Source organism: Aspergillus sydowii, assembly GCF_001890705.1.
Source record: "Aspergillus sydowii CBS 593.65 unplaced genomic scaffold ASPSYscaffold_1, whole genome shotgun sequence".
Lineage (NCBI taxonomy): Eukaryota > Fungi > Ascomycota > Eurotiomycetes > Eurotiales > Aspergillaceae > Aspergillus > Aspergillus sydowii.
This window is the reverse complement of record NW_024467859.1, coordinates 5,373,914-5,384,876: the sequence shown is the minus strand read 5'-3', so window position 1 is coordinate 5,384,876 and position 10,963 is coordinate 5,373,914. Positions and strand designations below refer to the sequence as shown.

At 51.6% G+C, this 10,963-nt stretch overlaps 5 protein-coding genes across 5 annotated transcripts; 3 read left to right on the top strand and 2 right to left on the bottom strand.

The window, feature by feature from the left end:
• Window positions 1-762: 762 nt before the first annotated feature.
• On the top strand, window positions 763-3,657 carry ASPSYDRAFT_139184 (uncharacterized protein; the record flags this gene model as incomplete). The annotated part of the gene is made up of 3 exons (XM_040840921.1): window positions 763-1,254; window positions 1,309-2,063; window positions 2,790-3,657. 3 exons carry the CDS (start codon window positions 763-765, stop codon window positions 3,655-3,657), a joined length of 2,115 nt encoding a protein of 704 aa, XP_040709164.1.
• A 322-nt stretch (window positions 3,658-3,979) lies between these two features.
• On the bottom strand, window positions 3,980-4,907 carry ASPSYDRAFT_27300 (uncharacterized protein; the record flags this gene model as incomplete). Its single annotated transcript, XM_040844383.1, has 2 exons — window positions 3,980-4,406; window positions 4,465-4,907. The coding sequence occupies 2 exons, from the start codon at window positions 4,905-4,907 to the stop codon at window positions 3,980-3,982; spliced, it is 870 nt and encodes a 289-aa protein (XP_040709163.1).
• A 74-nt stretch (window positions 4,908-4,981) lies between these two features.
• Window positions 4,982-6,914, bottom strand: ASPSYDRAFT_40170 (uncharacterized protein). Its single transcript, XM_040846024.1, has 2 exons — window positions 6,621-6,914; window positions 4,982-6,569 (listed from the first exon to the last, which is right to left on the bottom strand). The coding sequence occupies exons 1-2, from the start codon at window positions 6,876-6,878 to the stop codon at window positions 5,091-5,093; spliced, it is 1,737 nt and encodes a 578-aa protein (XP_040709162.1). The 5' UTR covers window positions 6,879-6,914; the 3' UTR covers window positions 4,982-5,090.
• A 1,092-nt stretch (window positions 6,915-8,006) lies between these two features.
• ASPSYDRAFT_138980 (FAD-dependent oxidoreductase) lies at window positions 8,007-9,202 on the top strand (the record flags this gene model as incomplete). The annotated part of the gene is made up of 4 exons (XM_040840894.1): window positions 8,007-8,035; window positions 8,090-8,209; window positions 8,258-8,459; window positions 8,507-9,202. 4 exons carry the CDS (start codon window positions 8,007-8,009, stop codon window positions 9,200-9,202), a joined length of 1,047 nt encoding a protein of 348 aa, XP_040709161.1.
• Window positions 9,203-9,589: 387 nt separating this feature from the next.
• On the top strand, window positions 9,590-10,779 carry ASPSYDRAFT_54642 (MBL fold metallo-hydrolase; the record flags this gene model as incomplete). The annotated part of the gene is made up of 4 exons (XM_040848888.1): window positions 9,590-9,810; window positions 9,852-9,935; window positions 9,995-10,135; window positions 10,200-10,779. The coding sequence occupies 4 exons, from the start codon at window positions 9,590-9,592 to the stop codon at window positions 10,777-10,779; spliced, it is 1,026 nt and encodes a 341-aa protein (XP_040709160.1).
• Window positions 10,780-10,963: the final 184 nt, after the last annotated feature.

The following is a 10,963-nucleotide window of genomic DNA, read 5'->3' as shown; positions in this document are numbered from 1 at the left end:
CAAGGCCACGACGATCAACCCCGCCCCCAAAATTCTCCCTCGCGCGGCGTTATGTGGCAGGTATGCCATCATGCAAGGGTCATTGACAGCATGCTTGCTTGCCTGTATTTAAATTGTTTGCCTGAAATCATCTTCACCACAGTCGTCTCTCAAACTTCTAATCAATGCGGTTTTCAGTAGAATACCTTTAGTTCACACAGACTCGGTCATCCGATGGCCCGACTGATTCCTTGTTTTGTATAGAGTTTGGATTTCCGCCAGAGATCGAGTGGTGCCGATCTCGCCGCCGATCGCGGTGGAGCGGGCCGACAACCAATAAGAATCTGTAATAACGCCTGATGAACCGTAATACGCAAATCACATTCTCCATCCCCGTGTAATAATGGCCCCACAGTTCACCAACACGGGCCCCTGACGGGCCTGGATCGCTCTGTGACGGTCTGATGGCGCGACAGGGGCCTCTGATGGTCTCACGAACTTGGAACACTCGAATAGCAGTCATCGTCATCACCACGCGGCGGACACTGTAAAGTACACTTGTATTTCATCATGCACTCAACCCCACTGTTCAGCTAGCCGGATGAGCAGCCACGAGCAAACCCAAGGCAATCCAAGCACTCCAAAGGCAACTCAAGGCAATCCATCATTGGTTGTTGACTAATAAGGGTTAGCTGATAATATCAGTAAGCATTCAAGGTGGCCATTTTCCTGTCTGTTTTTTGTTTGCTGCGTGAAGTTATCTTCTTCACACCGAAAATCAACATGACAGTTACCATGAAGCCCATGGCCAATGCCCACACATCGCCAGAACCTCCTCCTCTAGATCACGATTTCCATAATGCCTGGGGCAGCATATACTCGAATAGCGGATTCACCCGCGACGATCGCGCTCGCAAGATCTGGGAGGATTACACGCGCAACCCGGCCCGAGTTGAACAGCAGTACCATCTTCTCCTCAACGAATATTCCGAGCGCTTTCAGTCGTTTTCCAATGGATACTGGCCCATTACCTTCCACGCCCACGTCAGCGATGCGCTCATTCCAACGACGGTAGCGAGTCTTGTCTTGAACACCGCGTCGACCTGTCCATTAGTGGTGGAGGATCCGGCATTGTCGCCGCTACTGAAGGATGATCCTGAACCTGAAAAGGTCCAGCAATTTGTGCGCGACCTTCTAGGCTGGTCTGACGTTCATGCGTCAGCGCCAAAGCTGGCTATCGTGGAGGGGATTTACGGCAGTGCATATGGACCTTTAGTAAATTTCTCAGGTGGTGACATTTCGAAGCCGCATCGCTGACAGCCAAACCAGGCTCACTCATCTGTGGAATGGGAAAGTAGGATCATTGGGGCAGGCCCTACATCAATATTGATCACTCGGAGTGATTTCGCGTCGGAGTCTATATTACTGAACAAGCTTACCGACGCCAAAAGGCAAGGCTGCGTCGCTGTTGTATGCGATCTAGTGAGTACTTCGGACGGGTCAATATTACCCCCCGATCTATATCACCTGCTGCTATCCTGCTGCGATCAAGCACGCATCTGTCTTATCGTGGACGAGGCAATGACCGCTATGCGATGCGGCGCGCCACTAGCCTGCCAAAGACCCGAATACATTGGCAATGGGGGAATCCAAGCCGACATGATCGCTTTCGGTAAAGGAATGGGCGTGAGCGGCGTGGCAATCAATTTCAACGGCCTGATGATGCGACACCTGGCCTACCATAAGCGGGACCAAATTCTTCAGACCCTAAAGTTCTGGCGGTGCATGGTGAGCAGGCCCATTGCGACCCCGGTTCTAATTGAGGCCTTGGGGATTTTAAACGTCGCCGAGATGGAGGATTGGCCAGCGAAAAGCGAACAGATCGGGGCTGCCTTCCGCGAGTTCGTTCATCAATACGCCGGGGATTATGGCCATAAAAAGGAGATTATCCGTGGACTGGGAGCTTTCCTCGCCGTCGACCGTGAGTTTACCAAACAATTCCGCGTCATGGCGGCGTATCGCAGGCGTAGTTCGTGGGCGCGTTGGCTTCCCAAGCTCAACAGCCCTGCTTTCCTTGATCCCCAGTCAATCGCGAAATACTTAATCGGTCCTGGCGCCCGGCCAATTCGGCAGGCGATGTCTGAGGAAGCACAGATGCATGGGGCAAAACCATTATGGTGCTACAGCTGCGGTATTGATACGGCCGGGGTCGATTGGTGCCGAACGTGCTTCTTAGGTTCTTGCAGTAGCGAGGATTGTGCAGAAGCCTTGCATGTCCATGAGTGCATCTAGTATTATCGATTGTCAATTGGCGTTTATTTTTGTGGTGCCAGCAATACTCTAGAGATAGGTCACAAGTGGTCGAGCATGGATGCATGATTGGATTCTCGAGCATAACGGGGTCAAAGCGAGCGAGCAAACAAATTAGACACATTTCCTACGAATCAGACAGTGGGCAATGAAAAGTACGAACTGTAAGGTATACATCGGAACCTGCAGCCCGTAAGAAATCGGCATAACAAACATTGTACCATTGGCCAGTGGGAGCAGCAGTTCCATTTCCTTCGCCCCGCAAACCACCCAGACACAAACACAGTGACAAATATTCATTTTAACATCTTATTCCTTGATTTCCCCAGGTTAATTTCCCGTCATGCACTGGTGAATGCTCTGTCACAGTGCGCTGGCCACTCAAGCAACGTCCACGGCATAAAAATGAAGCGAATCCTATTTTTGACCAGTGTTCCACCACATATTACCGATAAATACGTCTCTGCAAATGATTGGTCTAATCTGATGCTGCCAGCAAGACTCTCAGACAGGGGAGCCTCGATCACCATCAAACAATGGACCGACGAGGACATAATTGCCACCCTGCTCGGGAGTGACCTCGCCACGTTCCTCTGGGCGGAGGACTACGTTCGATATCCCGATGCCTTTGGGAGATTCCTGCAGATAGCTAAACAGGCAATTGAGGGCAGTGGTGGGGTACAGAATGGCCCGCGTGTGATGAACCATATCGACCTGGTCGAGTGGAACATGGACAAGAAATACCTGCTTGACATGCAGGCGGCTGGATTCGATATACCCAAGACTGAAATATTTGACATAGAGCAGTCATGCTCTGTGTCTATCATTCATCAACGGCTTAAGGCGTTTCAGTCGTCCGGTCCTCTGGTTCTGAAACCGTCTGTATCTGCATCCTCTAATAATACCCATTTGATTTCGGATATCTCTGCACCATCAGATGAGGATACCAGGTACTTGGGATCGGTTGAAAAACGTGAACTCCAAAGTTACTTAGTCGTACAGACATTTGAGCCAGCGATCGCCACAGGCGAATATTCGTTTGTTTTCGTCAGACAACGGCTTTCCCACGTTGTGCTGAAGGTGCCCAAGAGTGGCGAGTTCAGGTGCCAGGAGCATTTCGGCAGTCGCGTTACTCGCATACCTATCGAGTCAGTAGGGACAAGCACGCTGGCCACGGTGAATGCTATTTTCGACCACCTCTGGGGACGGTTTGGGAATGGGACAACAGGGGAAATGGGATATGTGCGCATTGATGGCTTGGTGACCGAGGACCGCCCTTTTATCCTAATGGAGATTGAAGCTATTGAGCCCCATCTTTATCTGGAGATGGACGGTCTTGAAGACATGCTTTCTCTCTTGTTAAAATAGATTACCTCCTTTTTGATATATACATTGGAGTTCGAAATGTCTCTTATAAGTGCCCATATAAAGTGCATATCATCTCGCTGGAAACTATCTGATATTCTGTTATAATATAATACTTTGTTCTGACGGACCAAGAAGAGTATCTAGCAACTCCTGGGCACTGTCAAAAAATCCAAAGAATACTTGATTGAATAACAAGAATTTGGACCGTATTCAACAAACCGAACTGCAAGGGATCCAACTATTTGACATCGTCAAGGAGTCTTGATAGACACCTAAGCGGTAGAAGCCAGGTAATTTGATAGGCCAAAAACAACATCATATGTTAGGAATTATGCCCCTTCTTAGATTTAACATCACGGGGATGTCGCGGGCAAGTTTCCCTTCTCAACGGATCAAACGGGGTCATTTTAATAACAGCGTCCTTAGTTATCCGTGGCCGAACCGCAAGCCCTGCCCCTTTCACCGGCTCCATTAGGTCCTCAACCTCATCTGCCAAACCGAAAGCCGGGCGCAGGATTATCCACAGTGTCTCAAGCCCATCGAACAATTCCAGCGCATCAACTACCTCCTTCCAGCGGCCGATAGTGCGCGGAGCCATGGGCTCGCCCCACCGCGGCGACTCGACAGCCAGATGTCGGAAGAGGCTCAAGCAGGACTGGGGCATATATTCTGGCAATTCAAGCGCTGTGCGCGGGTTCGAGATATAGAAACTATTTTTCGCATAGAGCATCTCGATTGCGTCGGAGTACCTGGATATGTGAATATAGATGTACTGGTACCAAACCTTCGAGCCTAGTGGAGACCTACACTCTCCTACAACTCTGCAGCATGGCCATTGCCCTGAATTTCTGTCTTTCAGCTGGTGTTGGTACGGATCGCACATTGAACGTCTGTCTCCAAGCCCGGGGCGAGCATGCGGAGTGGTTCTTACAACAGATGCAAGGCAGTGGGTGAGTTCGATCATACTCCAGCTGGTCTTCCATGGGGAGTTTGCAGAGGAAGCTGCGGAATTTGCGTTTCCGGCCTCCCACCCAGGCGATATGGACTGTCTCAGGAAAAATGAAGATTTCGTTGTATATCATATCTCGGATTTCCTGTGGGAAGCGGAAGAAGAGCGACTGGTCCTGGGTGTGGATGGGCTTGCTTTGCGTCTTGGGTTTCTTGACTTGGGTCGCTGCTTGGTGGACAGATCCATCTCTATCTGAAGGTTTTGGTATGGTGGAAGATGAATGTTTTCGTTTTCGTGCCATGTTTTACTGGTTTAAGGTGAATATATGGACAGTTATGGGGATTACACCTTTATAAGAACGGAGCATGAATGGGGCTGTGCTGGAACACGCTAACTTTCTTGGTAGTAGTATATCCAAGCGGAATTGATTAATTAGCACTCATAGGGAACTGTATAAATTATGACTCCAACTATATACACATTTTTAATCGTTGAAATGCTGCGCAAGAGGCGCCCTGGTGGCATTCCCATACGCCGAGCCACCATAAGTCAAATACCCAGCATCCACCGGCCCCGAATTCGCGACAATATCCTCACGGTTACCAAAGGTAAATACCGTCTGCATGCCCATGACCATATGCTGCAGGATATGGCAATGGTACATCCAGACTCCAGGGTTCGTCACACGGATCCGCCACGCCCGCCAGCCAGAGGGGACCAATTGACCCGCCTTCTCGCGGTACCGGTAGAGAACAGAAGTATCGCGCTGGATGGGATGCGTACCCTTCAGCCGCTCTTCATTCGCAGAAGCATTGTAGAGCCCGTCGCCACCGCCAATATCGTAAAAGTGTCGACCGTGCGCATGGAAGGGATGCGCATCAACACCGCCGTTATCAACAGCGCCGCGGTTCTGCCATACAATCTCAAGCACCTCGCCTACTTTAGCCGGGAAAGTGCGCGTGAGATTATCGAACCCGTTGCCCCGCGTGAGGGCGCGGTAATACGTCTCGTCGAGGTTAAGCTTGTTGTTGTAGATGTCGACGAGGTACGGAGACTGGGGGTAGGATTCGACCCAGTCGTAGCCGTTCTGCAGCCAGATCGTGCGGTCGCTGATGTTCTGATGGACGTCTATGACGATTCTCCGGGTGACTTCGTGCAGGGCTGGGAAATCATTGTTAGGATGCAGAGGCTGCAGTTCATAGTCCAGCCAGCCCTGGACCGTTCTGGCCACGGGGAGCGGAGGGGGCGATGGGACGGTGGTCAAGTCTGGTGAATCTGTATAGGACAGAACAGCGAAGTTGGTCAGCACCTCTGGTCTCTCCAGCGTCGTTATCTGGATGTAAAATTGGCGTTTGTCGGCCTTTTGCAGCTCCTCCTCGCTCTTCGCAGTCAGGAGCACACTATATCGCTGGCCGCTGGCAATCTGGAGAAAGCTAGTCTCGAGAGGCTGCGTGTAATGGCCATCTGCCTCGATGATACGCACATCGTGGCTCTCGATGGCAAGCGAAACAAACGACAGTGCGGCGCCTCCGATGAATCGCAGCCGGTATGTCTTTCCCGGCTCTACGGAAATCGCAGCCAGCTTGCATGAACCGGTGGAATTCGTCGCCTGCCGGCTGTGTCCGTTGACTTCGATTGCCTTTGTCTCCCCACTCCAGGTGAAATTAGTTGAGACTAGGCCGGCTTCGATTTCCTCGTCGGTCTGGCTAAAGTAGTCGGATATCAGAACGGTGCGCTCCTCGTCGTATTCAAACGGCGGCGGAGCTGCTGAGTCCACGATCAATCCTCCCCTGGCCGTCACAGCCTGGAAGCCGACATGGGAATGATAGAAATAAGTCCCCGCGGATCCAATCTCCGGTAGCACCTCGTAGTCGAAGAAATGCCCAGGGGGGATGGGCCATTGGCTTGCAGCCGGGGCACCGTCGGAGAAGGGCGCAGTAAACGCAGTCAGGCCGTGCCAGTGCTGTCGACATCAGTAACAGTAACGGTCAGTAACTACTCAGAGGAGGGATACCATTGTAGTATTCGCATCAGTCATGTCATTATACACTCGAATCCAATTGACCTCGCCTTCGCGTAGGCGCAATTCCGGACCGGGCGCGGACCCATTGACCAAGACTGAATGACGCTCTGAGCATGCCTCACTATAAATCCCCGAAGTCACTCGAAGGACATGATCAGGCGTGAAAGAGCTGTCATGTCGAACAAGGCGAGCCTGGACGGCCGCCGCAAACCCTAAAAACAGGGCAAGACTGCTGTACATTCCACGCATTGTGGAAAAAAGAAGAAAAGAACAGCCTTATTAAGCTCGTCATGCAGCGGGATGTCCCTGTCAGCATTTATAGAGTCGCAAGAGACAAGCAAGGCGAAGCTCGTAAGCCGATCGATATGTAGGGCCATCATTATTGGTGCCAGCGTGACGGGCGCGCAGGGGTCGATTGGGCTGCTAATTTTAAGTGGCACGCCTGAACAATGGCAAGTCTGGAAGAAGCAAAGATGAGCAAGCGAAGACCCCTAAAGGGGCGTTATTCTGCGCTCTGGAAGCCTCCTGCGTATTTGTTATTGAGTATGGACTTCTTTCCAGGCTGCGGCCCCTTACAGCCAGCCTCATTCCTTGCACCCTTCCAACATTCTCAGCTGAATCGCAACATATTCCCGGGATAATAAGTCTGCTGTGGTTTTCTATTCTCCCATGGTTAGATCAGATTAACTTTCGGGCCATGCTCATGCGCAATGCGCATACAGTCGGTGCACAAGCTTCCCCAACGGTCGCTTATCACTGCCACACATCAGAAGCTCAAGAAAAGCAGCAACTATGCCTACCTGCTCTTCGGTGGGATGACTTCCATATCGCCAGACACTCAGTCTTCAAGACGCTCCCCTGAGGGCAGAAGAGCAGGTAACCTCTCTTCGCCAAATTCATAGATTTCATTAATTCTGGTCAGTGGTCGGTTGGGGAGCAATAGATAGTGCAATAAATTGTTCCCTGCGCGATTTGCTCGATTTATGACGTTTCTGCGTGCTTCGAATTCAATATATATAAATTGGCTCGTGGTCGGTCCCTGAATTAATCTTATCCATGCACAAGCTGCGTCACGGCTGCATAACAAGACGAACTACTGCACAAGTACACTCGGCTTACTCTCCAGTCCGGGGCTCACAATTGTCATCTTACCGACTTCTTGTATCTTCCCGATTATCAGTCAATGTTGGAGAATGGAGACAGTTAAGCGAATCTCCGCCCGCGGCACCCGCAGCCAATTAAACCCTGATTTGTCCGGCGGAAAACGTTGTCCGGCGGAACCAAACTTGTATGGAGTGGGGAGACGGGCAGAGGCTTTATATAGCCCGTTCTCGGAGTCCAACATGACCGAACAACTTCAGCAGCACCATCTATACCATGGCTCGCGATAGCATTGTGGTCCTGGGGTAAGTTAGCCCTACTGTGTTCGGTTGATTCCCGCTGACTCCAGGCTGCGACAGCGCCGGCATCATCGGGCTAAGTGTCGCCCTCGAGCTGTCGAAACGGGGATACGGACGTCATGTCACGGTGATAGCAAAGCATCTCCCCGAAGACTCCCATGTCGACTATACCTCGCCTTGGTGAGTAACGTCTTCATCTTTTTTTGCGGCTTTCACTGACTGCTTCAGGGCAGGGGCGAATTTCTCAGGCGTTTCAGGCAGTGACGCCAATGCCTTGCGATGGGACAAAGCAGGATATCTGACTCTGATGCGACTGATTGATGAAAATGCCGAAGAGGCGAAATTCCTCAAGAAGACGGAGTCGATTGAATACTGGGATGATGAGCCGTCGATGGACAAGATCCGAAGTGTATCCGAGTATCTGCATGATGTGAGCTCATCACCATGTAAACTACAGGCAGATATTGACTGAGACAGGTTCAACCAATTTCCAAAGGCGAATTACCGCCGAATGTCGCGTTCGGTCTGCGCTTCACTACCATTACGCTCAATGCCCCAGCCCATTGTCGCCACCTGCAGTCGCTCCTGTCACAGCCGAGATATGGTTCAGTACGGTTTGCGCGACAGACGGTGGCGTCGTTAGACGATGCCTTCCTGTCATCAAATACTAAGCTTGTCTTCAACTGTACCGGAAACGCAGCGAAGGGACTTCCCGGTGTCAAGGACGCAAAATGCTATCCCACCAGAGGCCAGATAGTTCTGGTAAAAGCACCGCAAGTCCACCAAAACACCATGCGTCATGGGAAGGACTACGAGACGTACATCATCCCACGGCCTCTATCAGATTCGACAGTAATTCTCGGCGGATACATGCAAAAAGGCGACAGTGAAAGCCAAGTCCGCGAGGAAGAAACGCGGTCGATTCTGCAGAGAACTGGTGACTTGCTACCGGCTCTTAAATCCAATGAAACGAAGGTTCTCAAGGTGGCAGTTGGGTTCCGGCCATCGCGAGAGGGAGGAGCTCGAGTGGAAAGAGAGCAGTTCAATGGACGAACAGTCGTGCATAACTATGGGGCTGGGGGGACTGGATATCAGGCTGGCATGGGGATGGCGCAGGACGCAGTCGGTCTGGTTCAGGAGGAGCTGAACTTGCTCCCGGCGAGCAAGTTGTGATTGATATAGTAGAATTAGACCGATATTGAAGATATCTGAGCATTATCACACACTTAGGTATCAAACCTCGGTCCAGAGGATTAGCAAACGGTGGAAGACATAGTGGGTATTTATTGCCACCATTCTTCCTAACCAAGAAGGCCATGAAAACGAAGTATTTGGGCATTCCGCTGACCGTACAGGACATGNATGCTGTAGGTTGACGAGGATAGGGCGGGTGATAGGAATTGTGCACTGCGATGTGTCGTCGCGTGAAGAAGTCGCTTCTACCCCGCAGTTATCGTTTGCCACAGCCGACAAGGAACAACTACAGAGCCAGTGCTTCACTGAGTATCCTGCCAGACAAAGCAGTCCCTACCCAAGGTTGATTTGACTGCGACTGTTGTCATGGCACCCGAGTTTCCTATTCCCGCGGGCTCGGCCACCGTCCAAGTGCGGATTATCGACTCAACAACCCGGATTGGGAGACTCCCTCTGGAGTTCTTCATGGTTCCCCCAATGCAGGGCATGCAGTACATGCCAGTTCTTCCTGCTTGGTCGTTTCTCATTGAACATGAGTCGGGCCAAAAGGTGCTCTTCGACCTTGGTGTCCCACGCGACTGGCGCACGTTTGCACCCATCATTGCCAACAAACTGGCGGAGCGAGGAGGGAGATCAACGTGGAGAAGGAGGTGATTGATATATTAGGGGAGCATGGTGTTGGCGCACATGAAATCTCAAGCATCATCTGGAGGTGAGCACAGTCTTGACACTGCGGAACCACCAGGAGTTAATGCAATCTCACGATGGTAGTCATTGGCACTGGGATCACATCGGGGATCCCTCGCGATTTCCCCCGGAAACAGAGCTGATAGTAGGGCCCGGTTTCAAAGACAAGTTCCTCCCTGGGTATCCAGAAAAGGCCGATGCTCCGGTGCGGGAGAGTGATTTTGCGTATGACTTGCACACACCCTTATTGACTGCAAGAGCTATACAACTGATGCATTCCACGATTCAGGGGACGTACTGTGCGGGAGGTCGACTTCAGTCGTGCCATCCAGGTTGGCCAGTTTCGTGCTATTGATTTCTTTGGCGATGGCTCTTTCTACATTCTTGATACACCCGGCCACGCGATCGGCCACCTCGGTGCCCTGGCACGCACCACAACGGCTCCAGATACGTTTATCTTCATGGGTGGTGACCTGTGCCATCACAGCGGCGAGATCCGGCCGTCCAAATACCTGCCCATTCCACGCAGTATCAGCCCTCCCCGACCGGCTGCTGCAAGCTTTCCCTGCCCGGGAGGCGCGCTTTATGACCAGCTGCAGGCGAGCCGCGACCGCTCCTCAGACCAGCCATTCTTCGATCCGGGAATGGGGCTAGATATCAAGGAGACTCTGGTGACGATTGGAAAAGCGCAGGAAGCTGATGCCCGAGACAGCATTTGGTTTGTCTATGCCCATGACCCGAGCCTGATCGACACAGTCGGTCTGTTTCCTCTGGCAGCAAACGAGTGGAAGAGAAATGGCTGGCGAGAGAGAACTCTTTGGGCTTTCCTTCAGGACTTTGCCCCGGCGGTTGAAGCACTACAGACGTAAGACATTGCTGTGCGGGCTATATAGCAATAATGCAATCAGGTACCAGTACTGGCCGAACCTAGACACCCTAATTCAAACGTAACATACATAAGCTCCGTATAGTCGGTCAGACCTGGATCTGTGGCCAATTCCACTATAATAGAGGATGGCTCTCCGCGAACCATAGATCATCTTTACAAGTATA

Excerpts from the sequence above, each read along its gene's own strand:
- ASPSYDRAFT_40170 (XM_040846024.1), bottom strand. The coding sequence starts at position 6,878 with ATGCGTGGAATGTACAGCAGTCTTGCCCTGTTTTTAGGGTTTGCGGCG. Across the intron at positions 6,570-6,620 it reads CTGATGCGAATACTACAATG|CACTGGCACGGCCTGACTGC; the intron begins GTATCCCTCCTC and ends TGATGTCGACAG.